Source organism: Coloeus monedula, assembly GCF_965178545.1.
Source record: "Coloeus monedula genome assembly, chromosome: Z".
NCBI lineage: Eukaryota > Metazoa > Chordata > Aves > Passeriformes > Corvidae > Coloeus > Coloeus monedula.
The window spans coordinates 52,583,184-52,609,186 of NC_138822.1; the positions used below are offsets into that span (position 1 = coordinate 52,583,184).

General features: G+C 44.8%; 2 protein-coding genes across 2 annotated transcripts; one reads left to right on the forward strand and one right to left on the reverse strand.

The window, feature by feature from the left end:
- Positions 1–11,525: 11,525 nt before the first annotated feature.
- Positions 11,526–13,266, reverse strand: LOC309584727 (transcription factor Jun-like; the record flags this gene model as incomplete). The annotated part of the gene is made up of 1 exon (XM_082300927.1): positions 11,526–13,266. One exon carries the CDS (start codon positions 13,264–13,266, stop codon positions 11,974–11,976), a length of 1,293 nt encoding a protein of 430 aa, XP_082157053.1. The 3' UTR covers positions 11,526–11,973.
- A 3,266-nt stretch (positions 13,267–16,532) lies between these two features.
- On the forward strand, positions 16,533–23,925 carry THAP1 (THAP domain containing 1). Its single transcript, XM_082300928.1, has 3 exons — positions 16,533–16,793; positions 17,148–17,343; positions 21,386–23,925. The coding sequence occupies exons 1-3, from the start codon at positions 16,723–16,725 to the stop codon at positions 21,851–21,853; spliced, it is 735 nt and encodes a 244-aa protein (XP_082157054.1). The 5' UTR covers positions 16,533–16,722; the 3' UTR covers positions 21,854–23,925.
- The last annotated feature ends 2,078 nt before the right edge of the window (positions 23,926–26,003 follow it).

Sequence of the window (26,003 nt, forward strand, 5' to 3'; positions counted from 1 at the left end):
CGTCCACAAGAACGATCATGGGAAAGAAAACGAAATCCCTTATTTCAACAGCTTTACTCCAGATCTGGTTCAGAACAATTCAATTTGCAAAAAGGTTTTACTGTCACTCGTTCTGTTGAACCAGAAAAGTCAAGACACGGCTAACAGGAGACCCATCACACAGGGCTGATGACTCCAGTCAGCTTTTCTTAGCAAGGGCCCGAAATCTGATATCATCAGATCTGGACTGTCTCTTCTCTTTTGCTTTTTATAAAAGTTTACTTTCTGAGTTGCAACTGCACTAGCATATACGGAAGTTACCACAAAGAGCAACATTTTTACAAGAAATTTGTCCCTCCTTGCACTTTGGTAAGTTCACACAATCAAAGGAAGCAGTGTTATCAAGCGTGGTTTAAAAATATTTTTTAAAAAGCCCAAATCACTAAGCCTTAAGCCTTTTAAATTTCTTGATGAAATGATAAAAAACACAGCCAAAAATATGAATATAAAGCAGTTTTAATTTTCCTCTAGATATTTATATCAAAGAAATAATACTCATGTCCAAGTACTGTACATACAATATCTTCCTTATAAACTCTGTAGTTTAAAACACATGTACAAAATTGCACATTGCAGTTTGCAAAAAATCATAAATACCTTTTTGCATGTAAACAATTCCAGCACAAGGATCAATGTTATACATTCCAAAATGTCTAAGTGTCTGTTCACAAACAAAAACAAACAAAAACCCCACTGTGATCTCCATAAAGGTCCTAATGTTACAAATCAATCATTAACAGATTTCTAACTGATGTACTACACACAGGGATACATAAATGAGCACAAGGCAAGTCGCCTTTTAGTCATAAGTACTTAAGACAGAGGCTTGGAATACAATCCTGCTGCCATTTAAACCCACGGTATCCATCCCACAGTATTTAGTGGTAGCAGCAGAGTTAATTTTTCCAAGATTGCCGATTGCAGTATGCCTTATTTCCAATTCTCAAACAAGTTGGCTACCACTGAACAGTAGGAATTTGAAAATTATTGTAAACACAGTTATCACTGTTGTATATTCAGTAAGTTACAGTATTTTCCTAAACACATCACTAAATTAAGAAAATGTTTTACATTTAATCAAGTGCAAGATGCCCACTAGTATTGTCCACTTTGTCTCAGAAATAAGTATTTTGAATATAATACTACACAGTTAGTAAAAGTAATGTAAAAAAAATTACAATGGACATAATCCTCAGTTGTGTATTATTAAGCCCTGTAGCTTGTTTACAGAAAAAAAATCACTGCATCAGAAAAAAGGTCTCAGAAGTGCCCTTTAAAATCTCTCCTGACCAAATCCAGCAAATGAGTAGCTACTGAATTTTGTTTCACTACTATCTCCATCTGTGTGCAATGTCCTTGCCAGCACACCTGTTGAAGACTTCCCAAAATTAATCAAGTTTTTAAAGGTCCATGATATCCATACAAAATTACTTTTTTGTTGTCTGGTTTGGGTTACTTTTGTGGGGTTTTTTTGTTGTTTCGTTGGGGATTTTTCAACCTGTTCACATGCAGTAATTTCATAAAATTCTACCAAAAGCAGAGATTTTTAAAGGGTTTCTCAGAGGCTTCCCCTGTGCCAGCTAATTTAGTAAGGCAGAATAAGAAGGTACACATAAAGCCAACTTACAAAAACCCAAGAAAGGATGTTTGGGAAAAACACCCACCCACCAACTAGTTGCACATAAGCTGCTGGAAGAGCAAAGCCCAATTTGAACTGCTCTGCTTCCACCTTTTGTTTTGAAGAGCTACCCTGAAGGAAAAGGTTTCAGTGCCATGCTTGAAGGCCTGTGAACAACCAGCTTGAAGAATTGTAGGAAGTGGCAGTTTGCTCACACTTCTTTTGGACAAAAAGAGAGCTTGGAGATGCTGGTGGTGACAGAGAAGGGAAGGGATTCTTGCCCTTTACAGGAAATTCCTTATTCTGTTAATCAGCATGTGGCATGAATCCCAGTAAGGACCACAGAACTTGCATGATACTACCAGCAGACCCAGCCCATGACATTGCAAGGTATTGTGATTATAGTAATGCAGATTATTAAGTGTTTTCTGCATCATGGAAGCTTAGCAAGAATCAGAAGCCACCAAGGGTTTTCAAAGCTGGGTCCTATTGCCCAAGAGCTCTCCTTTATCTTACGGGAGTTAGTTCCTCTGTTGAACTGATAGAAAGACATACTGCACAAAGAATGATAGATTTCATCTTTCCTAGTCTGCACCTAACTGGAGCTACTCCTTTCTAAGGGGATCTCCTTTGAGTCATACAGGATTAGCCACCACAAACACCACACAGTGAGGGCACATACGTGGTCCCCTGAACCTCAGAAAGATTTTTCAGTGTAGGCAGAAATTGCACTTACAACAAGCCAGCTTTAGATGAGGCACTACAGGAAAGAGAAACTGCTCTGGAAGAATGTCCTACAACTCCACAGATGGAAAAACACAGAAAGCCAAAGAGCTACTTCATCAAAAGTCTTATTCAGCAATACAGACCCAGCCACCTCTCCTGGTAAGATGCTCCATAGGGAGTCTAAGAACTACCTTCAGATATCATAAACTAGAGGTAACCTAACAGATTGAGTTTTAAGGCCCAGGAGGCTCAAGGCCCTTCACAGCAGAATATCCCTGGTACTGCCACCTCTGAATCTCTCTACTCCTCTCCCCTTCTCTCCTTTTCACCTTAAGAAGCCAGTAGACCCGTTCCTGATTAAGAAGAGTGGGAGTGGCAAAAATCAGTGGCTAAATTTTGGTGTGCGAGAGGCCTATGCAGACTTGCCTATCATTTTCTATTTAAAAGACAGGAATTGCACAATACTACATTGCAACACTTACTCCCTTCCCTTTGTCCCGTACAAAGTAGCAAAGCGCAACCAAAGCAAAATCACTGTTGGGAGTGTTTAGATTGATGGCTCACATGTCAGAACAGCGCTAAGCGTCTCTGTAATTAACAGCACTTTGCAACAAAGTAAAACAATTCTCCAAGATATACTTGTGTTGGGCCTTTTATTTCGGGTTTGGGTTTCTTTCTGTGGGTCTTGGTTTGGTTTTGGGGCTTGTTTTTTTTTTGGGGGGGGGGCGGGGAGGGGACGACTGGGGACGGGAGAATTAAGGAAGCCTGAATATTTAATTTGTTAGACGTGGAGGAATGCTCAAGGGGCTCGCAAGAACTTGTTTTGCTGCACGTTGAGCAACACCACATGGCAAAGCCTTGAAATTAGAGCAAATGCTTGAAGACAGGGCGTAGCTGTCTTTTGGAGCTCGTCCTTGAAGGGCTGCATTTTATTAGAGAGCAGAGCTTTGCATCACCAGTCAGCATGCAGACCTGGGCTTTACTTGATGACATTTCAGTATGGTGGTTGCCATGGCTTTAAATAAATAAGGGTAAGTGTGAAATCAACAGTCATCAGGCCAAACAGGGAGGGGCACAGTTTCTAAAGAAGAGACATTTAGAAGACACTTAAGCAGTAATAACAAAACAAAGTAAGTTAAAAAGCATTCTGAAGAGTAGTCTTAATTATCTGCCACTTAAACATGCAACAAATATTACCATTAAATACTGTTTTAGAGATAAATATTATTTTTTCCTTGGATTCCTTTTTTTTTCTCCTTCCTGGTGCTGAAAAATTCAACTATCATCTCTCATATTCCCAGTGGGGAAAGGAATAAAGACATAAACTTTATTAGACACTACTGGCCTGCTGGGAAAGTGGTATCATACCACGTAGACGTACCAGCTTGTGCGGTGATTTCACTTACAGGGTGCACACAAAGACTGTCAAAAATCACAAGGATTTACAATACAATTTTACTTACTGGCCCAAAATGCTTTGGACAGATAACAACACTTTGGCAGCATTTTTGGAATCCCTATTCTGAAGGTGTCATCTTGCAGACTATAAATAGGTGTCCTAGCTACTTATGGCCGTAACTTATGTGACATTAGACATAACAAGAACATTTAACTCCCTAACAGTATTTCCTCAATACTTCTGTCACCCTCCCATGAAGGATGTTAAAAGACAGAATGGTAAAAGTTGGAAAAATCCAAGAATTCAAACTCTGGCTCTACTCGTGAAGAACAGCAAGTTTTAAATCAGTATCTTCTACTGCTCTCTTTCCATAGCAGTTACTATGGAAAAAGAAGGAGACTATCCTAAATACACTCTCTGGAACATCACACTAACTTTACTTGACACTACTCCATTGTTTCTGCCCTGCATTACAAGACAATCTGGAGATTTATGAAACAGAGGTGTGGGAAAGATTGTCAAGTTCAGTATGTTATCTTTCAAATTACTCAGCATGTACTAGAAGACTATCTTTAGTTAGTTAGTTAGCTAGTTAGTTAGTTAAAAACTGTTAATCCTTAAAGGTCAATTTTCCATATGAGGCAGGAGGGACACGTCCCTTGGGGCAGTGGGAAGCTCTCTGAAGAGGACAAGAAAATGGTATCAAACAGCTTCTCAGAGTTCAAGCTACCGGCCATGATTTTTCACATGTTCAGTCCATTGTTTAAGAACAGGGATGCAGTGAGAAGCCTGACTCTTAGTAGCTTCAGCTTTCTCCATCTATGACAGAAGTAATACCACAGCTGTACAACCACTGATTGTAACTGAACAGTTACAAGACATGCTTTAAGGTACCTATTAGAAAGGTTTTCAAATTTATTCAAATAAAATTTGAGGTAAGAGTAAAACAGGACTCAACCGAAAAAAGTAACTGGACTTGCAAAATCAAAACAGAGACTACGACCAAAGATTTTTTCTTTTCTCCCCCTTGTATGGGATGGGAGTCTGTTACTGACCTCCAGCAAGACAGCTATCCAGACCCTATTTAGCTGACTTACAATTCCACCCACACTTAGTTCTTAACCAATAAGTAACAGCAGTAGTAAATCTTATCAGCAGTGTGCTAAAAATCAGAATCAGTGTATTAGTGCACAGTGAACTGGTCATATCTATTATCTCCATGTTAGCAAGGTTTCAAACCTGACCATCGCTTCAAAGCATTCCTACAGAAATGGTCATTCTTTAGCCAGAACATTTACTCCTTAAACTATTGCAGACCCTGTTTGTTACTAGTACTAGAAATCAGAGCAAAGCTCAATTTACAGCTAGCTATGCTATGGATAGAGACTTTTTGACAGCAGACAAAAAAGCAAACATCACGTAGGTAATTAATTAGGGTGACTCCTTCAAAACATCATTTATGATAATCATCATTTCACCTTACAGTAAACTACTACATATGAACTGCAGCACTTCAGATAACATTAAGGCTAAATGTGACTTTAAAATAAGTTCCCTTTTTGTGTTAATTTAGCATTGCAAGATCTGACAGTTCTCCAATTTGAATGGAAATCTAAAAAATCACCTTGTGACCACACACAGAAATGAAGGTTAGTCTTCTTCTGGAAGAATTTGACCACAACAAAAGAATATGAAAAATCCCATTGTGTACTGTTGCAGCTAAGAAAATCACAGTTCCTTCCTTTTGGCCATCCCCTTCTCTATGCATGCTGGTGTCTATGCACAGCACCTCCACATGCATTTGCAGGTATCTGTGTGCTTCAGAAGAATTAGTTCATAAAGGCTGGATTTGCTGTTTCTTCAGTTAGTCCTCACTGACTCGAGAGGATACCGCCCAAAGCAGGACTCCAGCACAAGAACTCATGTCCCCTGCAGACACAAGATCAAGACTCAGTGTTTTTACATAAGTAACACACTTTTGTCAAGACTGCTCAACTGAAAGTTGCATTTCAATACACAGCACTGGTGTGAAGATACAGATCCTAGACAGGTTTCCTTCCTCCCCACCACTGTTTCCCCAGTGGGACCCTGCAAAGGCAAATCAAGCAAGGCATTCTAACTGACTCGTATGAAGCCAACTGTTTCAACACTCAAGCAGAGATCCGGTTTGTGACTACATTGATGCAGAAAGTAAGCCTTCAGGTATGCAATAGCTTAGGAAAAAGTGCTCCCAGACTAAAGCAAGCAGCAAGGATCAATGCCCATAGCAAGGCAACAGGATGGTGCCTTGGAAACTGCTCATTATGATTTATGTGTATACATTTCTAGATTCTTTTAGCGACACACATACAACAGCAGGTTCTCCACTGTGCCCTCACTGTTGCAGTGCTTCTCAGAAACCTACATTTAGCTTGTCACACATGACCAGTTCATGGAGAAGTTGCTTCTGTCCCGCCTCCAAGTTACTGAGTTGTTATGAAGAGAGAAGTTTCACAGCACAAACAGCTGCAAGACACTTCATAGGCTAAAAAGAGACAGATCTCTGAAACACTGGAGAGTAATTATGAATTACTAAAACCTCTTGTCTCCCATAGTGTACCATAATGGCCTAAGTCTCCATATATTCAGATTTAATTCAACACCTTCATAGCAAAGTTGCACAGTGTGCAACATGATTAACGAGTTTTTAATAAACTTTAGATTCTGCACTTGTCACAGGAGCATTTATCATTCTTCATCAGATACACTAAACCCAGATGCAACCCCACAACAAGTGACTGCGGTGTGAGAAGGATGAGTGAACGTTTGCAGGATTATTATGCACTGTGAAAGCTTTCTGTCCAAGACTTTTTCTGCTGATACAAGTCTTGCCAAATACTGAAAGAGGTGAATCCCTGACAGACTTTACTGTCCACCTCTGCTGGAAGATGAGCAGTCACTACAAAGAGTACTGATCAAAAGAAGTAACCAACGAGCAACAAAACAGGCTAAGAATTCTTCAACACTCATTCTTAAGTAAAACTTCAAACAAAATACTGAAAAAATGGAAGTGGTTTTGTACAAATCAAAGATGTACGCAGATATGTCATACTCCAATTTGTCTACTTGCTAAACATAGAAACTTGGAGAACCAAGTCAGGAAAGAGCAAAATTATCCAGCAGCAGTCACAGCTGCACATATAAATAAATGAAAATGTAACTCATTGCTTTTCCTTTTTTAACTTGCACTCTAGAAGCAGGACACATAAAATGCATCAAAGAATGACTTATGTTACAAGTAGATGGGTTTTTTTCTCTTGCATAAATATCTCAGATATAGACAGCAGCTCTAAGAAGCTGCTGGATTCAAATAGTTAAGACTCCAGTTATGGCAGCCAAGATACTATTTTCAGCACAACTAGTAATTCAGACCAGGCACGCACCTGTACTTCAGACACTATCAAACAATACTCTTCAGTACTTTTTGGGAAGCATCAATGACTTATATAACTGTTTAAAAATTACTTGCCTAACAAATTTCAACTTTAACAGCTGCAAAATGCAGAATGCATCTGGGCTTAACCTGGGGAGATCACTCCTTTGTCAAAGGTGAGACAGAGAGTCAATCAGATATTTAAATGAATAAAGGATGCCTCATGACTCTTTCTTCTGTAAAGACATAAACACAAAGACAACAAGGAACTGTCTAGGGCCACTCTTATCTTGAACAGTGCATGAGAGTCAGTAGTGACTACTGACATGCAGTGGAGAGTCCAGATCTGTTGAGATATTTACCTTCTGGAAGACCATCAAAGGGTCATAACAGAAAACACGACCCTCAACACCAGAATCACTCCTCACCATGATCAGGACTTACCATGTCCAAATACCTACACTTCTCAAAGTACATGAAGTACTTGTGTTTTTGGAAAGGTGCTCTAAGCATACTAAATGGGCTTGACCTGGAATCACAGTGAAAGTTTTAAAAACAACTCACCAGCTACCTGGAACTGTCTGGAGACCTTGTGATTCCGACAGACTTCACTACACTGGAGACTAAACCAATCAACTTTCTAGCAATGGCATCATTTGAATCAGTGTTATCAGAGTAGCTTCCTTGCACTCACAGCAAGCAGGGGCAGATCTGAAGGGGGCTCCACCCTCTGCCCAAGGAAGGAGTGAACAAGACTTCCCTTTACTTCCCTCTCCTACTTCCCAAGACAGAAAAGATCTGATAACAATTCAAATAAATCAAAGTCATATATGAATCAAACTATTGTGCTGTAGCACCTAAATGAGAAGGCACTTCACATCTAAACCAAGACACCAGTTCAAGCACATTCAAAAACTGCTGAACAGCAAATGAGATGTGCACAGGAGCAAGCACTCAGCAACCAACACAGACAAAGGAGGAGACTGTAGTCTTCAGAGCAGATTACACGTAGGGCAAAGAAACAAAGATGGCCAAATGTTTATTTGTAATGGGTTTGCGTCTGGAATGAAAACCAGATTAGAAGGACATGAGGGTAGCCTGCAAATCAAGTCACTCAAAAAGAGTCTTTGCAAGGACTAGCAAATAGTGTGCAAACCTGTAACAAAGCATGATAGTTTTGAAGAATGAAGAAAAATGCTAAAAAGAACTGAGCTAACAGTGAACATAAACTCTTTTATTTTGGGGTTTTAATCTTTTTGTTTGCTTTTTTTTGAGTTTTGTTTTTGAGGGGTTTTGTGGGGTTTTTTTTTCTTTCTTGCAGTAACACACAGCCAACTTGCTTGGTGTTACTGAGAAGGAGCTACATGGATGCAAATCATACAAACAGTCTGGAAAATTTTTACTCAGTATCTATCTTTTAGCATCTCACAGTGACCAAAGTTTTTGGCAGAAAATCAAAACCTAAAAGACACATACGTTTAGCAACAAACTGAAGCAAAAAGGCACACAAAATAGAGAAGCCATATTTAAAGATTTAGGAACACAGCAGGGCTAAAAGTCAGAGTATTGATACATTTTAGAAGACAGGAACATTCAAGTCTGACAGCTGCAGCAGGTAAGTACTCCTGAGTCTTTTTATATTGGTTTAAAGTGTTAGGTGCTTAGGCTTTCCACTCAAATACCTGCAAAAAATGCAGCAACCTCTAGCAGAACCAACCCAAGCAGGAAAAAAACCCCAACCACCCCAACATTATTCTCAAATTTTGCCAGTGTTAGATCCTATTTTTTAGCCTAAATGCCACCTAAAAAAAAGGCATTTATAAAGGTAACCTGCCACTCTACAGAAGACACTTTCTTTTGGATGACTCTACTACCAGAACAGTAGCCTCTGGCAGAGAGCTGGAGCTGCCAGCCTCACTAGTAATCTCTCATCAGTCATCAGGGTAAGAGAGCTGGCCTGTCACCACTTCTACCACTGAACAGATGTCAGCTAGAACAGAAAGCAGGCTATCAAAGAAGTTACTACATGAGGTCTTTGAGATGCTGGGTGCAAGACTCCTCTTGCAGAAAAGTTCAAACTCAAGTGGGGTGGTTTTCAGCTTTAACATTACCATGCCGAAAGGGGGCAGCTCATTATAACCCTGCTAGACTATAGACCACTAGAGCCTTGCCCATGTCTGGGAAGGGGAACTGCAATGATTTCCCATGCCTTATGGATCCCCCATGTCTCTCAGATATTGCTAATTTACTATGACCAGAAATTATGACATAAGTAAAGACCAAGTATTGCACAGTTTCGTTCATCATTGTCCTGTGTTCTACCACAAGATCTTTACCTAGCCGTACACTCATTTGCAAAGACAAGGACCAAAGTAATAGTGTTTACCCATGTAATTTTTTATGATTTTTTCCAGGATTCCTTAAAAAAACCCCACCTCACTACATATGCAGTAAAGTATCTCACATCTACCAGGCAGCATTACCTCTCTCACTAGGGAAAAGTGTTAAGTGTGGGGGGAAAGAAGTTTTTTATTGGTTTCTCCAGACTTGCAGCAACTTTGCGGATGGGTGATGACTACCAAAGTAAAAACCACATTTTTCACCCAGTTATTATTTAACAGGCAGTGCTACAGATTGTATGCTGTATGGTTCAGAATGCCCTTAAGAAATCTTTAAACCTGTGCTAAGATCAAAATATTTTTTTATCTGCTCATTGGTATTTCTAACAGCAGAAAGTAATGTTACAGGCAATCATGTTCAACGACCAAAAAAGGCTCTGGTGACATGATTAAACAGTTATACAACGATTAATATGGCTTCTACCTAATTTGCATATGCATTACGAAAAGAAATATCCTCGGAGCATCTCAGCTACAGTAACAGTGTAACTATGCATTTTCACATAATTTCATACATGTGCCAGGAACAACTATGCACTAAAAGGAAAAGCTCATACACTTGACTGCTGCAGCTCAACTTTCTGAACAGATAGCGCTCACATATCCCCAATAAAAGCATGAAAAACTGTGAGTCTATCTCATTCTTATTGTATTTCAAATCATCAGCTGTAGCCTTCAGAAGAAGTAAGAGATGTTTACCAGCTCCTGAGTGGCTTTAACAGATCTGAGCAATTGCAGTACACCTAGAGATGTCTATGCTCTCTTGGCTCCTCATATGATTCCCCCTTTTCACCAGCTGGCACAGACACATATCCCCATGAAAGATTTGCCTCTGAGTTCAAGCAGAGTTTTTAGCACAGTTTCAACGAGGGGAGAGGGCCCCACACAGCAGCTGGATCTGCTCAGGAGAAGCCCTGCCTTCCCTCAGCAGCAGGGCCGGCCCGCGGCCTCCGCACGGAGGGCCTTCTGGTGAGGTGACCATCACACTCCGACAGACCCTTCCCACTGCACCATTGCCACAGGGCTCGGCAGCGCTGCGCTAGCGGCTATACTCAAAATACACAGGTGCAGCAGAAGCATGGAATGCAGTGGCACCGAGCAAGGGACCTAAAGCTTTCAAAAACTTGTTGAGGATTATGTCTAATCAGAAGAAATAGTTCCTTTGCTATACTCTTCTACTAGTAAATTCTCGACAAAGAAATAAATCACACCAATTCTTCCCAACCAGAAAAACATTTCACATTCTAGTATCAACTCTTTCTGTCTCTAGAGTATTGCAGAAAGTTTCTTTAGAACGATGTAGACCAAGAAGCAAGATACACAGATTTCTACTGAAAAATAAATCTAGTTCTCCATAATATTTCTGTGATTTATTCAAACAGAATACAATGGAATTATCACCTTTACAGCTAACCCACCCCAAACCTGAGCCCTTTTCTGTATAGCACTGAATTGTTACTATACTATGGAAAGAGCACACACTACTGGAATGTACACAGTGAAGGAAAAAAAGAGAAAAAAAAAGTAAAGCTCTTTTTGCCAAAGTAACCATTTTCTCTACTAACATGTTATCTAGAAAAATAAGGTCTAGGCAACGTCCAAAAAGTGTTCAAGTTTCAATAAATAACTATCAATGCCCCAAGTTTGCACTGGCACAAGAAATATGGAGCATACAGGTTTAGAAAACTATTTTCTTATGACTGAGTCAGCAATGCATTTCAATCTGTTTAAGATTTACAACAAAAATCATTTCCCTCCAAGGTTCAACTTGCAAATCAAAGCCATGTAAGTGCAAGAGCACCCACACAGCTGTCTTAACTCTCAATGGCAAATTAAAGCTCTAGAGAAAGACAGTATTTTTAAAAAAGTTCTTTATCAATACCAAGAAAATATACATAGCCATATTATGTTTTAAATATATATATACACGCACATCTTTTCAAAAGGTATGATTCTGGCTATTTTTTTTTTTTAAGTTTGAAAAGCTTATCCATTGCTATACAGTTCAGTAAGGTGTATTAGGAAACACACGTTTTATATCCCCCATGAAAATAAAGTTGAATCTTTCTGTAAACAGTAATTTTCTTATTTTCGGAAATCTCTACAGACCTCAAGTACTTCACTGAAAAACTAACAACCACCTGCCCCAGAACCACCCACGGAAACCCTCTCTGCTGAATGCGACATCGACAGAACTCGGGAAACGCTTAGCAACACCCGGCTCTCGCAAAAAAAGGCCTTCTCCGGGCGCAAATAAATAATAATAATAATTAATAATAATAATAAAAATAATAATAATCATAGCAGAAGGGCGGCGGCGGGCGCGCACCTTGGCCCCGCGGTGCCCCCGGGCGGGATGGGGCCGGCAGGGTGTCCCTCCTCAGCAGGCGCTGGTCTCCGGCGCGGCGGCGGCCGCCTCGGGGGCAGTCTCCCGCGGCTGGGCGGCGGCGTGAGGAGGAGGAGGATGCCCAGCGGCGTTGATGTGGCAGCCGGAGGAGAGGTGGCTGCGGACGCGACCCTGCAGCTGGGTGACCTGGGCGCGGAGGAGGTTGGCGGTGGCGGCCAGCTCGGCGTTCTGCCCCTTGAGCGCCTTCACCTTCTCCTCCAGCCGGGCGATGCGCTCCAGCTTCCGCCGGCGGCACTTGGAGGCGGCGATGCGGTTTCGCAGCCGCTTGCGCTCTGCCTTCAGACGCTCCTGGCTCTCCGCGTCCAGCGGCGACAGCGACGGCGGCGTCGGCGCGCTGCTGCCGCCCTCCCCGCCCGCCGACGGCGGCACCTCGGGCACGGTCTGCGGTTCCTCCAGGGACCGCGCCGGCGGCAGCCGGCCGCTCCCCAGACCCGCCGCCCCGAAGGCCAGGCCCGGCGGCGGCGGCGGGGCGGAGGCGGAGGGGTAGGCGCTGCCCGAGGGGCTCAGCGGCCCCGCGGGGTTGAAGCCGCTCAAGTTGGTGTAGACGGCCGGAGGGTCGGCGGCGGCAGTGGCGGGGGCTCCCGGCGGCCCCGGGCGGGCGGTGCAGCAGGGTCCCGGCGCGGAGAGCGGCGGCGGGGCCGCCAGGAGCTGGTTCTGCTTGTGCAGGTCGGCCAGGGCCTTGACGAAGCCGTCGGCGAAACCCTCCTGCTCCTGCGTCACCGGCTGTCGGTAGAGGAACGGCCCCGCCGCCCCGCCGCTCCCCGCCCCAGGTGCCGTCGGCCCCGGGCTGCCCGCGCCCAGCCCCGCGCCCCCCTGGATCAGCAGCTGCTCCAGGTCTGCGGCCGGTGGCAGCTTCAGCAGCGGCAGCTCTGCAGCCGACCCCAGCGCGGCCTCCGGGCCGCCGCGGGCCGCCGCCGCTCCGCCGCCGCTCCCCGTCTCCGCGGAGCCCGCGGTGGGCGGCGGGGCGGCGGCGGCGGCGGCGGCGGGCGGCGGTAACAAGCGCAGAGCCGCCGCGCTGCCGCGGGCGCCGGCAGGCGGGCGAAGGGCGAAGGGCCCCGGGAGCGGCGCGGGGGCGGCAGCCGGCAGGTCCCGCTTCTTCCCGGCGCCCAGCAGCAGCTTCTGCCCCGCCGCCGCATCGGCTCCAGGTCCGCCAGCGGTACCGAAACCCGGCAGCGGTACGAAGTCGGGCAGCAGCTCCAGTCCTTCCTCGGGATAAAACGGTGCCTCCATCTTCACGGCGGATCGCCCGCTACGCCCGCCGCTCATGCTGCCGCCCTCGCCGGCCGGCGGCGGCTCCGGCGCGGGGCGGGCCGGGCTGGGCGGCTGCTCCGCGGGGCCGGCCGCCCTCGGCTGGCAGCGGGGACTGAGCCGCCTCCCGGCGCCGCCGGACCCGCGCCACGCCCCGGGCCCGCTGCCCGCCCCGCCGTCGCCGCCTCCCTGCTGCCGCCGCCGGTCCCCCCCGCCTGCTCCTTCCCCCGCCCGCCGGGCTTGCGCGGAACGGCTTCCCGGTGGGGTGTCCGTGGGGAACACGTGCTGCTCCTCCCCCTCGGAAACTCGCCCCGTGGCTGCGGTGTGGGAAAGAAGGCAGTGCCGGGGCCTTCGTCCGGGAATGAGGGGTTTCTCGGGGCCATCAGTCCGGCCAGGGGACGAGTCCTGCAGGAGGAAAAAGATCAATGGCCACGCGTGGCGGCTCCTGGGGGCAAGTGCTTGTGCCTTCGGTCTGTGATGGATGGGCACAGGATAGTGCAGGTGTCCGACTAATGATTCCCGACAACACGGTGCTGGAAAGTCTGACGGGGAAATGGCTCGGCCATCAGGAAACATGCCAACTAGTCAAACTAAAAGTCAGTCAGAAGATGGACATGGATTTGATTAAGCCTTTTTTTCCTGGGAAAAAAAAAAGTTAAAAGATTTGAAATGGCCTAGATGTATTTTCAATATTTTCAAAATTACTGAAATGTGAATAGCATTTTCCAGTTTGGGGGTTGTATTTATTTGTTATCTTTACTCAAGACAATTGCCTCTGCCTCTCTCCAAGTTTCTGAAATTCCTATGGGATGAGGAAATTTAGTTCCACCCAGTCTTTTATAAATCCCTTTTGCTTCAGGATCCAATGTGATCCTGACAGAGCTGCTGAAAGCTCTCATTTAAGTCTTTAAAATCAGCTTGCTGACTGAGGGTCTCAATGGCTCATCTACACATTCACTAGATCTCCTCATCTCTGGTGGAACCCCTCAGTTACCTCAGTCACCTTCTGCAACCTACTTATGCTTTCATGCTCTCTCCCCAGGCATTTCCTCCCTACATATCACGACCATGTGCCACTTCTCACAGTGTCTAGTGAAGCTGCTGAGCTCTGTTCTTAGCCCCACAATCTGTGTGGCCATACTGTGCCTCCCTTCTGCCTAGGTTCATTCCAAAACCAGGAATGGAAAAAGAGATGGACACTAGTGTCAAATCCAGAAGGACTTCAACTCAGGATCCCTCTTCAGGTCCATAGGAGAGCTGGAGTCTAGGTGCATGGACTAAGGTCTTGATGACCTTGACTCAAGTACTTTGGGGCCCCCAACTCTTGCTCATGGGGCAAGAGCTCCTTTTCAACACAGCCTGGTACCTTTAGTCCCTGCCCGGCTATGTCACAGCTGTTGCTCTCTTCAGCTCCATCTCCTGGGTGAACTTTAGACCTGTGTTTCCAGTTCTGCTCCTGGCACAATCTCCTGCTGCTCCTGCCTGAATTACCTGGGTGGACCTTGTACTTGGTTCATCACCTCACCTTGTGTGGGTGTGTCAGTGGGTCCAACCATTAATGTCTGCTCTGCTCTTGTGCTGCAGGACTCTGGCTAGGCTGGTGAGCCTGGGCTTTGGCTCTGGCCACTCCCAGCTCATATTGCTGTGAGATGGCCCAGCTCTTCTGGTCCCTGAGGCTGTGGCAGAACTGCTGCCCAGAAAACTGGCAACAGCAGGACTCGAGGGAGAGGAAAGCCATCAGGCAAAGGCCAGGGACAGAGGCATTCACATGGATGGGGGAGGAGTAACCATATTTTTCTTGGTGAGGAAGGTAGTGTTAGAAAGAGCTTATTTTGGTTTCCTTGTCTCTTGGCTGACCTAGCAGGAGAGGGGGCAGAGTTAGCAGTGCTCAGCCAACACTGAGTACTGAAAACAGCTCATGCGAGTGCCTTTGTGGAAGTACTGCTGAAGCTGCTATACAGGCTCTTCTGTCATATTCCTGGGCAAGCAAATGGTAGTGACTGGTACGTTCCATCAGCTGGGCAAAGAGGGCTGCCTAGGCAGAGAAGCCACAGACTCCAAAGCCAATACACCTTCTTTTCTTTCCCTCACAAAGCAAGTGTAGAGGGGGAAAGTAGACTGAGGAGAAAACAATCGTCTGTGTGGGGTCAGAGAAAAAGCTGCAGAGGTTCACTTCTGTCAGGGGACATGGTCAGGCAATCTCTAGATAAAATGTTACACTTGACTGGGGTGTAACATTATATCTAGAGATTTCCTGACCATGTCCCCCGACCCAAGTGAACCTCCACAGCTTTTTCTCATCACTCACCTAAAGGTAGGTTCCTTCGTCATTCCTATACAAAAACTGTCACTCCTGTAGGATGGTTTTACTTGCTGATCTAATGCAGAGTTCAAAAGTGAGCCTACAAGAATGGTAATATGTTGAAACTGCTCAAAATAAACTTATTTGTACAACAGATAGATTTATTGAGAGATCTATCTCCTGTTTGCTAATGCACCTGCAACCTACATTTAGGCGAGTGACAGTTGTTTTACACATCCTTCATTCACCTGCGTGTTACGGCAATGTGGTCTTTGCGTTGTTTTCTTTTGCCTTTCCCCCGCCCCTTTTTTTTTTTTTTTTTTTTTTTTTTTCCTTTTTCTTTCCTCTCGAAGAGAGCCAGAACCTCCCGCCGGGCTCACAGAACCAACTTCTTCCTGCCCCTGTGACAGCCGCATTGTGCACACCCGCCCGCCCGACCGCAGCCCTGCCTGCCAGATGGGGCGATCATCCCCAGCCAGAACTTCGGGCATGGCGCGGCCGGACTAGTCCCTGAAGGGTCCCTCTCCTTGCAGGAACGACCGCAGCACAGCCCTCGGTCCCGGGATTGTGCCCAGCGGGGCGGGAGGCGCTGCCCAGCTGTGGGTGCGGGGGGGAGAGGCACTGCCCTGTTGTGGATGCGGGAGGGGGTGGACAGCGCTGCCCAGCTGCGCGTGATGGGAGGTGTGGGCAGCGCTGCCCGGCTGTGGGTGCAGGGGATGTGGGGGCCACTGCCCGGCTGTGGGTGCGGGGGGGTGTGGGCGGTGCGGCCCGGCTGTGGGTGCGGGGGGGTGTGGGCGGTGCGGCCCGGCTGTGGGTGCGGGGGTGCGGGCGGAGCACGGCCCCGACAAGGGGGCGGAGCGAGGGAAAGGAGGCGGCTGGATTGGAGGGCCCGCCAAACAAAGCTCCGCCTCCACCCCGCGCGCCGACGCGCCCAGTGGGCGGAGCGCGGTGCGCGCCACTACCGCGAGAGTTTCCGTTGAAGCTGGCGCCGCCATCTTGGAGTTGGGAGAGGCCGCGCGTCCCGTTCCCGTCCCTCTCCGGAGGGTCACGGGCGTGCGGGGGGGCCGCGGGAGGCGGGGGAAGCATGGGTGCCCGGCGGTGAGTTCGCGGCGCCCCGCCGGCTCGCCCGTCCCCACGGAGGCCGCGCCGCGGCGGCCGCGGGGCTGGGCGGGATGGTGCAGTCCTGTTCCGCCTACCGCTGCCGGAACCGATACGACAAAGAGAAGCCCATCTCCTTCCACAAGTGAGCGCGCGCGGGCGCCGGGGCGGGGTCGCGCCCGGGGGCGGGGCCAGCGCGGGGCCGCGCGCGCGAGGTTCGCGGGGAGCCGAGAGGTAGTGCGCGCGGGCGGGCGAGTATCGACGGACGGACGGACGGACGGATGGATGGATGGATGGATGTGTCTGTTCGTGGCCTCGCCCGCCCCTCTCGGCGGCTCCCTGGGGAAAGCCAAGGGACGGGATCCTCTGAGCTGCCTGTTTCAGAGCGAGAGCGGGCTGAGACCACCCCCTGCTGGGGGGCGGGAGGGGTTTGGCTCTGGCCATGAGCCCCCGGGTTATAACGCTTTCCAGAAAAGCTGAAAGTACCTCTTACTTGCAGGTTTCCTCTTACAAGACCCGATCTTTGCAAGAAGTGGGAAGCTGCTGTTAAGAGGAAAAACTTCAAGCCGACCAAGTACAGCAGCATTTGCTCAGAACACTTTACCCCCGATTGCTTTAAGAGGGAGTGCAATAACAAGCTCCTAAAAGAGAATGCTGTGCCCACAATATTTTGTTACACTGAACCCGGTGAAAAGGTAAACCGAAAGCACCCATGGCTGCAGGTGCCGCAACGCGTTGTGCGTGTCACTGGTTGCAGCGTGGCAGGGCAGCGAGCAGGGAGAGGGTGCAGTCTGGGAAGGATACAGTCTGGGAAGGATGAAGGCTGGTAGGGTGCTGAGGGTGTGTACGTGGGGTCACTAGGAAGGCTGTGGTGACTGAAACACCTCTAACAGCTTTTCTTGTTTTCTGTGAGGCTGTCCGAGACTTTGGAGTGCACAGTGTTGTACAGGCAGACTCTGGCTCTGACCTGCTCATGTGTCCTTTTAATTCAGCATCCATGTGCTGAATTAAATGGAATGGCAGCAAAGTAAGAAGATACTGCCCTGTAGTTGAGCTGTTCTACAGCATTTCCTGCGTATTTGGAGTCTGAGAGAGCCTTCATTAATGCTTGCAAATGGCATTATTCTCTTCCCATGGCTGATGGCTACTGCTAGCCTTGAAGAGATGGTGGATGTTAACTGAAACTTCACTGTCCTCTTAAGAGGAGGCCCTCTGGCTTTGCAAAGTTAAAAGTGAGCGGCAGAACCTTACCTGCACCTGCTGTCTGTCTGTCCTGAGACCACCTCTGTCTTGCCTTGACCTTGTGTTCAAAAGCCAGACTGGTCCCTGACTTCTGATGGTAGAGTTTTCTGTGTGAGGTATTCTTTCCTTCGCTGTGCCACTAGATTAATTTACTGTGAGATGCAACTCACTTGCAAGTTCTTCCTCCTTGATGTAATAACTTCAAGACAAGAATGGAAAAGGTTGATTTTTAACTCCTTTAAAGGATATAAAATATCTGCTCTCTCATCGCTCTCCCATAGAGAAAGTGGTAAAGGAGACAGTGATAGATACAATAGGTCTAGGGAGCAAAAGATTGAAATGGGATGAAGTTCACAGAGGAAAATTCAGATTTCTCTTGTTCAATTTTTCTATTTATATACAATATTGGATTGCTGCAGAAATAAAAATTGAAAAATGAGAAGTGGCTAGTAACAGATAAGAGAATATAAACTATGTAAAAATAAGAAGATGGACAATTTACAGGGAAATATGGCTGTGTTTTTTGTTTGATTACACTTCCTTGCTTATCTGTGCAATACACATTTTCTTCATTGTGTGTAAAATACTTGCAAATTTTTTTACAGTCTGAAAGCTGAATGGGTGTATAGGGTAGTCTGCAAAAGTACTGTTGGTGCAGCAGGATTAGTAGTGAGCCACGTTCCCAATTTCGCTGTCATACCTGGATCTACAAAAACACAGAAGAGTGAGTGCCTTTTAATTCTGAAGGATTTAGTTCTATTCTTCTTTGTCTCGTGGCACTTTTGAATAAGCTGCCACATATCTTCAGGTAACAATGTAATAACAAAGAATAGTAGTGGTTGTTTTGAAGTTGAATCCACACTGATTTTGAAATACAGTGAATTTTGTATTTTGAAAAATTTTGAAAATTATTTTTTTCTTTTGCACAGTGTAATTTGGTATATTTTTCTTTACTTATGTCTTAGGAGAAGTATTTATTGCCTGGAAGAAGTAATTAGAAGTCACTGGTGATGTCACAGTGATACCAAAGATCTGTTCTCTGTGATATGTTGTGACAATAGTAATTTGTATGTAGAAGTAGCATATGCTTTGTAGCTTCAAATAGTCTCTGTGTATTCAGCAGTCCAGCAGTGATCTGATTTTTGCTTTTGTTTCCAGCAAGAATGAGTTTCTTTTTACTGGCTTTATCTTTGCCTTGTAGGGTTTATTTTTTTGTAGAAAAATTTGATAGTGACAGCTGAAAGGGTCAAGTTCTTTAGGATATTCATATGTGAATAGGCTAACAGCAGCAGTTTTTTATAACTGAGAAATAAGACCAGTTGGCTGGTTTTGTGTTTTCATGTGATCAGTTACTTTTGAGTGCATATTAAATTTCCCTTTAATGCCAGTCACCACTTGCCTTCAATACTAATCACTAAACTGCCTTTTCAGTTATTGTCTGCCAAGTTGTAGTTTGTATGAGGGACAGTTAGACACCCAAACATCTAATACTATCTTGTTTGCATGTTAAGCCAAGGAACTTAATGATATGATCTTCAGATCTGATGAGCTTGATGTTCTGATGGTGAGGACTGTTGGCTGTTCTTCAAATCAACATTTTCCCAGTCCTTATGCTTTTCTTCGTACTAATAGTGTTGGCAACTGGTGGGTAGGTAGAAAATTGTTTCAGTGCCTCTTTTACTGAGAATGTTTTAAGCTTTCTTTTTAACAGGCAATTTGCAAGCTCTTTTTTTTCAACAGTGCTTTTTCAATCAACGTGTGCACAGAAGCATTTCTGAATTATACTGGATTCCTTTGGGGAAGAAAGAATCTGATTCTGTGCTCTGGCCTATACTCAAGTGGTTTGGGATCTGTGTTGTCCTGAACTGTACAGGTGGACCTATCAAGAGCAATGTGATAAAACATGCAGTTTTATCTGCAAAAGAAACCCTGCAGTGGAGTTGAGCCAACTGATATTTTGCTGCTGCCAAAAGGCAGAACTGTGCTTCTCCCCTGTCCATTCCATCTGCCAGCTATGCAGTCCTGTTTCTTAACATAACCTGGCAGTGTGAGCTCACAGCCCACAAGGCCAGTCCTGGGCTGCATCCAAAGCAGCGTGGGCAGCAGGGGAGGGAGGGGATTCTGCCCCTCTGCTCTGTTCTGGCGAGACCCCACGTGGAACACTGCATCCAGCTCTGGGGTCCCAGCACAGGAAGGACAGGGACCTGTTGGAGTGAATCCAGAGAAGGCCAGGAAGATGACCAGAGGATGGAGCACCCCTCTTAGAGAGACAGGCTGAAAAAATTGGAGATGTTCAGCCTGGGGAAGAGAAGGTGTGGAAACCTCATAACAAATTTCCAGTACCTAAAAAGGGCCTACAAGAAGGCTGGAAAGGGACTTTTTTACAAGGGCAGATAGTGACAGGCCAAGGGAGAATGGCCTTAAACTGCAAGAGGACAGGTTCAAATTAGATATTTGGTAAAAATTCTCTACTGTGAGAGTGGTGAGGCACTGGAACAGGTTGCCCAGAGAAACTGTGAATGCTCCATCCCCAGAAGTGTTCAAGGTCAGGTTGGATGGGGCTCTGAGCATCCTGGTCTAGTGAAAGGTGTCCCTGCCCATGACAGAGGGGTGTTGACACGGGATGATCTTTAGGGTCTGTTCCAACCCAAACCATTCTATGAATCCATGATTCTCACTTCTTCCACATATCAGGGCAGGTGTAGGTCATACGTTGTGTTGCATTGCTTTGACATTTAGTAATGGACAGAAAATTTATGCAGTGATAGTGGGAGATTGAATAGCTTTCTGTCATTTTAGCAACTATGTTTGAGCAAAGAGTAAATACCAAAGATGAGAGGGCAGCTTTGCTGTTGAAGAGCTGTTTGTTTTGGTTCGTGATGTCTCTTGCAACCAAGCCATTATGCTGCAGCCCAGAGCCAGTGACAGAGTCCCTTCCAGTTATTGAGAAGACTGGTGTTGCTGTGTCTATCTCTCCGCGCTGCTAGCCTATCAGCCTGCTCAGTAGTTGACCCTTATTCTACCTCAGCAGAAGATTGTCTGCTTCTGATGTGTTTTTGATTAAGTTAGCTGATAGGCTCAATTACACAGTGATGTGACACAGCAGAAAGAAGGAGGGCCAAAGGGGAATGGGGATGGCAGTGATGAGTTACTAGGTCATCTGAACTCTGTTTTATGGAATTGCAGCCTGTGTTCTTGCTTCTTAGGTAATTGTGGATATAGATTTCAAAAATCTGCTCATCAAAAGAAGTGTTTAGACATTAAGGGCTTGAGTTTCAAAGAGACCTTAAAATGAAGCTGCTTTAAACTATGTCCAGTTGAGAAGCCAGACAAAGCAGGCCCAGAAATGTTTGCCAGTTTTTGAAATCTTGGCTTTGAAATTTATTTTATTAATTTAAAACCTGGTTATTCAGTTTGTTCTGGGGTTATTATACGGGAGTTGAGTTGTAAACAATGTTAAGCATTAAATGTACATTTTTGTCTTGTTCTTTCTAGTCTGAGGAATTTGCAGAGCAGCCAGAAGATCCACTGCCACCTCCTCCACTGCCACCGCCACCACCACCTCCGCCACCACCACCACCACCAGCAGCTCCAGTACTGGCACCATCTCCATCAACTCCTTCTTTTCACTTGTCTCAAATAGATGCTAGATTTGTAGATCCAAGTATTGGATTATTGATGCCCCCTCTCCAGACCCCCAGCAATCTTGCTGTTTTTTGTGATCATAACTATACCGTAGAGGATACAGTTCATCAGCGAAAAAGAATTCAACAGCTGGAGGAACAAGTTGAAAAACTGCGGAAGAAGCTCAAGACAGCACAACAGCGATGCCGGCGTCAGGAAAGACAGATTGAAAAACTGAGAGAAATTGTTCAGTTTCAGAAAGAAAAAGACATATTGGCAGGAAAAGGCTATGTGATTCTGCCTAATGACTATTTTGAAATCGTAGAAGTACCTGCCTAGAAGTCAAGAACATCTGTTTTCACTTTGGTAGGCCAAGAAATTTAGTTTAAAAACTAAATTCTTTCTAATTCTGTATGTAAGACTCTCTAGAATTCTATAACAGTAATTAAGCAGTCATACAAAAAAGATATTTTTTCTTCATTGTCATTTCAGTTTGATACACTTTTAATATATTGAAGATGCAAGCATCTCAGAATTAGAATATGCAATTAATTTACAAAATCTGAATTGCTTCCAGAAGGAAAAGATGCAAGATTGAAGACACAAAGAAATTTACTTTTTTTTAAATGATGTCTGTCTCATACTTACAGGGGATGGGAACTGAATCTGGCTGAGAGTGAAATTTGGGTGGTTGTACACCTAGTGCTTTGTCAAGACTTCTAATGTTGGCTTTGGTAATCCCCAGTAAGTAGTTTTCACTGATTTTAGAAAGAACAGAATTAGGTCAGCTAACATCTGCAAGTGCTGCAGAAAGATAGATAAGATGCACATTTCAGTCTGGGAAAACTTCCAACTTCAGTTTGCTATGCATTTGAAGCACTGCAAAAAGTCTAATTCCGGATCCCTTTGGGTGAGTTATGTAAATGAACCTCTTCTTTTGGAGTAACTGTTTGCCACATGTGTGTTTTGAGGGTGATGAGAAGAATTCATTAGCATAGCTAACGAGAGCCGTAGAAGCATCTTTTGTTTTGAGGGCACTTAAAAATAGTCCTGAAGTGCAGGGCTGAACTGAACACGTATGTTACTGCACTGTTGGCAGGGTCAATAAGACAATGTACTGTTTACAGTGACTGCTTGCAAAAGTATACTGGTAATACACAGTTCAGTGTGTTGTAGGGTCATCTACTCATAAACACTGTAACTGGTCAAGTGTTGTCCTTGGTTTTGAAATTATTTTGCATAATTTCATGTGTCAATAACACATGTCGACCATGTGTAGCTTCAGGAAATGAAGTAAGTTTTTTCTTTATCCAGGGAGTCAGATGTTTATGGCTTTGCAGTATGCAGTGGTTTTATTTCTTTCCTTTTTTCACTCCCCAAAGGGCATCCACCAAAGGGCAAATAGGGAACTAGACTTTGGAGTTGCTTGGTGCTAGACTGGTTTATAATATCTCAAATGCTGCTGCCTCTTACTCAGCCTTATTAAGACTCTTTCTAGTAATAGATTAAGCATGACAAAGCAGTGCAGCAGTTTGCACTTACCGTCTAATAATTTATTTCGTCAATGAACTCATTCAAAATGAGAGAAAATGGCTAACCCTAATTTAGGCTTCACAGCTGAAATTCCTGGATATACAAGACATGAAGAAAATTGAAGTCTGTGTCAAACTTTTATGCAATGTGGTTTCTAGCTCTGATGTTAAACAAGCCTTGTTCATGATGGCTTTAAAAACTTCCCTTAATATCCCGTTAGCATGACATTTTGAAATGTTTCAAACCAGTCTTGATACTTCTGACCTCACTCATGCCATGTGTCTATTTTCCCTACCGTATCATACACTTAAAATGAACAAAAATGCTGATGCTTCCTTTTGTGTACATTTATTATACCTAATTAAAAATTTGAAAAGCAAGTGATGTGTTAGATTTTTAATTGCCCTCTTTTCTCTTTTCCCAGGATTTTGCCGAAATTGTCTTGACATTTTGCATTTTTATTTTCTACTAGTTTCCTTGTTTAGATGTTGGGTTCCCAAGTTGCTGTTACACTTTGTGTTTAAAATTGGTAAAATTCAAAAGTGGCAAGGAAAAGACGTTTAAAAAACTGTTGCTATGCTGTTGGCATGTGTGACCAGATAGCAGATTGTGTCTGTTTTCTCTGCAGAATACCCTCTCTTACTCTTCAGGAATTTCAAGTGTGACTTCCTGAGGCACAGTGGATTGCTGCAGTACCACACCCCTTGCCACCTGCGTCTGCCCCCCCCCCCACTTGGCTGTGTACTCGTACTCCTGCTGCCACCCTTCTTATGTCCTCCAGTTCTGGTGCTGGTTGTACCCTTCTGTGGGGCACTTCAGCTCACTAAAGCAGCAGGTTTGGCTCATAGTGGAGAGGCAGTGGAGGCCAATAGTACCGCGCGTGATACAAGTTAAAGACACGGCCAAAAGCGGGGCATGAGGAGAAGTAAATCCTCTCTTCTGGGTGCAATGAGCATTATGTCAGCTGCTTCTGAATCCTACTCTTGATGTTCAACATTATTTCCTTCCACCTTGGCCAAGGCTCCCTGTTTGCCCCCACCTTATGCTCTGGCTGCTGTGCTTGTTGGGCCTTTCCTTTCAGGAAAGCAGCCCAACAAAACTAAGTCTGCAAGGTAAATTTAAGGTACACTGATAGACAGCTGGTGTGTGGAGTTCTTTTTTTCTTTAAGCTATTTGCGTTGGTGAAGTTGATTTAACAGCTGACTCAAATAAATGTTTCTTCTGTTGAGAGGGTTGATTATTCCTTGTCTGGACTGTTTTGGAAATAACATGCTGAGGAGGGGACTGCTGCCCAATGGTCATGCTTTCTTCTTACCAGAGGATTTTTCTAAGAAGAGGTGCAGCCTATTCTGACAACAGGCTTGAATTTCTTCTTCAGCAGCTATTTTTTTTAACTTTAAAAAAAAGTCGTGTTAACTCCTGATGTAGTCATGTCAGGGCTAGGTGTGGAATTTATTAGACCCATGAGGGTGCTCGGTACTACAGAGCTCTGAAGTGGGGAAAAAAGACTGGTACAGAAACAACTGATTTTCTTTTAGCAATTGACTTTTCTGCACTGCACCCTACCCACTCTTTCACAATCTTTCTTGTTTGGTAGCAGTATAGAAAGAGAAGATGAAGGCTCTCTGCTACTAGCAAGGCTAGGAAAAGAATTCTAGCTAATAAGCATAATATCTTCCCCAAGCATGTGTTAAAATTTCCTCTTATGGGATTTGTTACATCCACGCAATCATCTGTTAAAGAGGTCTGCAACAATTACTGTTTGCATTGGCCACAAATGGTACCTGCACTAGCACCGATTTCATAAATGTCTCTGAAAAGATGTGATTGGGAATTAAAAAGCAGAGGTTGGAATTGTAGGATGGCATGTGGTTGTTAAGTGTGTGTGCAGTAGCTGGCATTTGTTTAAATACCTTTCACTGAAGCCTGTTTTATAAACTGAGTAATTCAAGCAAGTTAGAAAATAGCAAAATTGGCAAAAAATGTCCCATCCTTGAATTATAGACAGATTTATTTTGAAATGGGCAGATGCTTCAACAGATAGGAACTGGAGCCACTTCTAAAAAGAAGTTTTGGCTTACTTCTCCCTGTTTCCCCAATTCTCCTTTTGCTGCAGCAGGGTATCTGATTTATGTGTAGTGTTTGCTTTTTTTCTTCTTACACCTCCGCAAAGTATTAGGTTTCCCTGTCTAACTGGGACTTTTCAAACTCAGAAGTATGTTTTATGGGAAAAAAATTGAATAGCTAAATACTTGAATTACTTCTTGTCATACTGAGGGAGTTCTTTGTCACTGCTCTGTTTTACTCCTGCATTTCCAGTTACCACCTTGTCTACGTTGTCACTGGCATGGTATTAAAAACTGTGGCAGCAAATTAAGGAAATCAAAATGTCCAAGAAATCTTCTGTCTTGCTGACATTCTATTTTCCTTCAGCTCTCTTAGGAATTAGGGCTTTGGTGTCCTGTGTGACTCATGGAGAAGTTCTCTTGCAGCTGAAGAAAGTGCAAAGCAAGTCCCACTCTGAATGAAGGAAACGGGAGGAAAAGAGTTGCTTGGGTAAAACTAAAACCTCAGCAGTTCCTGACTACTTTCCTAAGGACTTCTCCTGCTACTTGCTTTTCTGGACCCAGGCAGTTATTCCTAGTTGCCCTTTTCCTTTCTTTCTTTCCTGAGATCTGTTTTAGGTTTTAGTCCATAGGCTTATTTGTTTCCTGACAGCTTACACCTTCATCAGGTGGCTTTGGCAGGGTGGAAAGGGGTGAGCTATAGTCTAATTTTAACAACCAAAACACAATCTGCTGAAGCATGTTGATGACTGCAAGTTCAGGTATGTAACTCCTGCTGTTTTAAGCACAGCAGTTTATTTACCATACTCTGCCATGATAATGATTTGTTTATAAATGAGAAAGAGAAAAACAGGATACATGACTCAAAAATATGACAGTAATTGCTCTTA

Bases quoted from the DNA above. Each gene is read 5' to 3' on its own strand.
- THAP1 (XM_082300928.1), top strand. From the start codon at position 16,723: ATGGTGCAGTCCTGTTCCGCCTACCGCTGCCGGAACCGATACGACAAA. The intron at 16,794-17,147 runs GTGAGCGCGCGC...TCTTACTTGCAG, and splicing joins AAGCCCATCTCCTTCCACAA to GTTTCCTCTTACAAGACCCG. The intron at 17,344-21,385 runs GTAAACCGAAAG...TGTTCTTTCTAG, and splicing joins ACACTGAACCCGGTGAAAAG to TCTGAGGAATTTGCAGAGCA.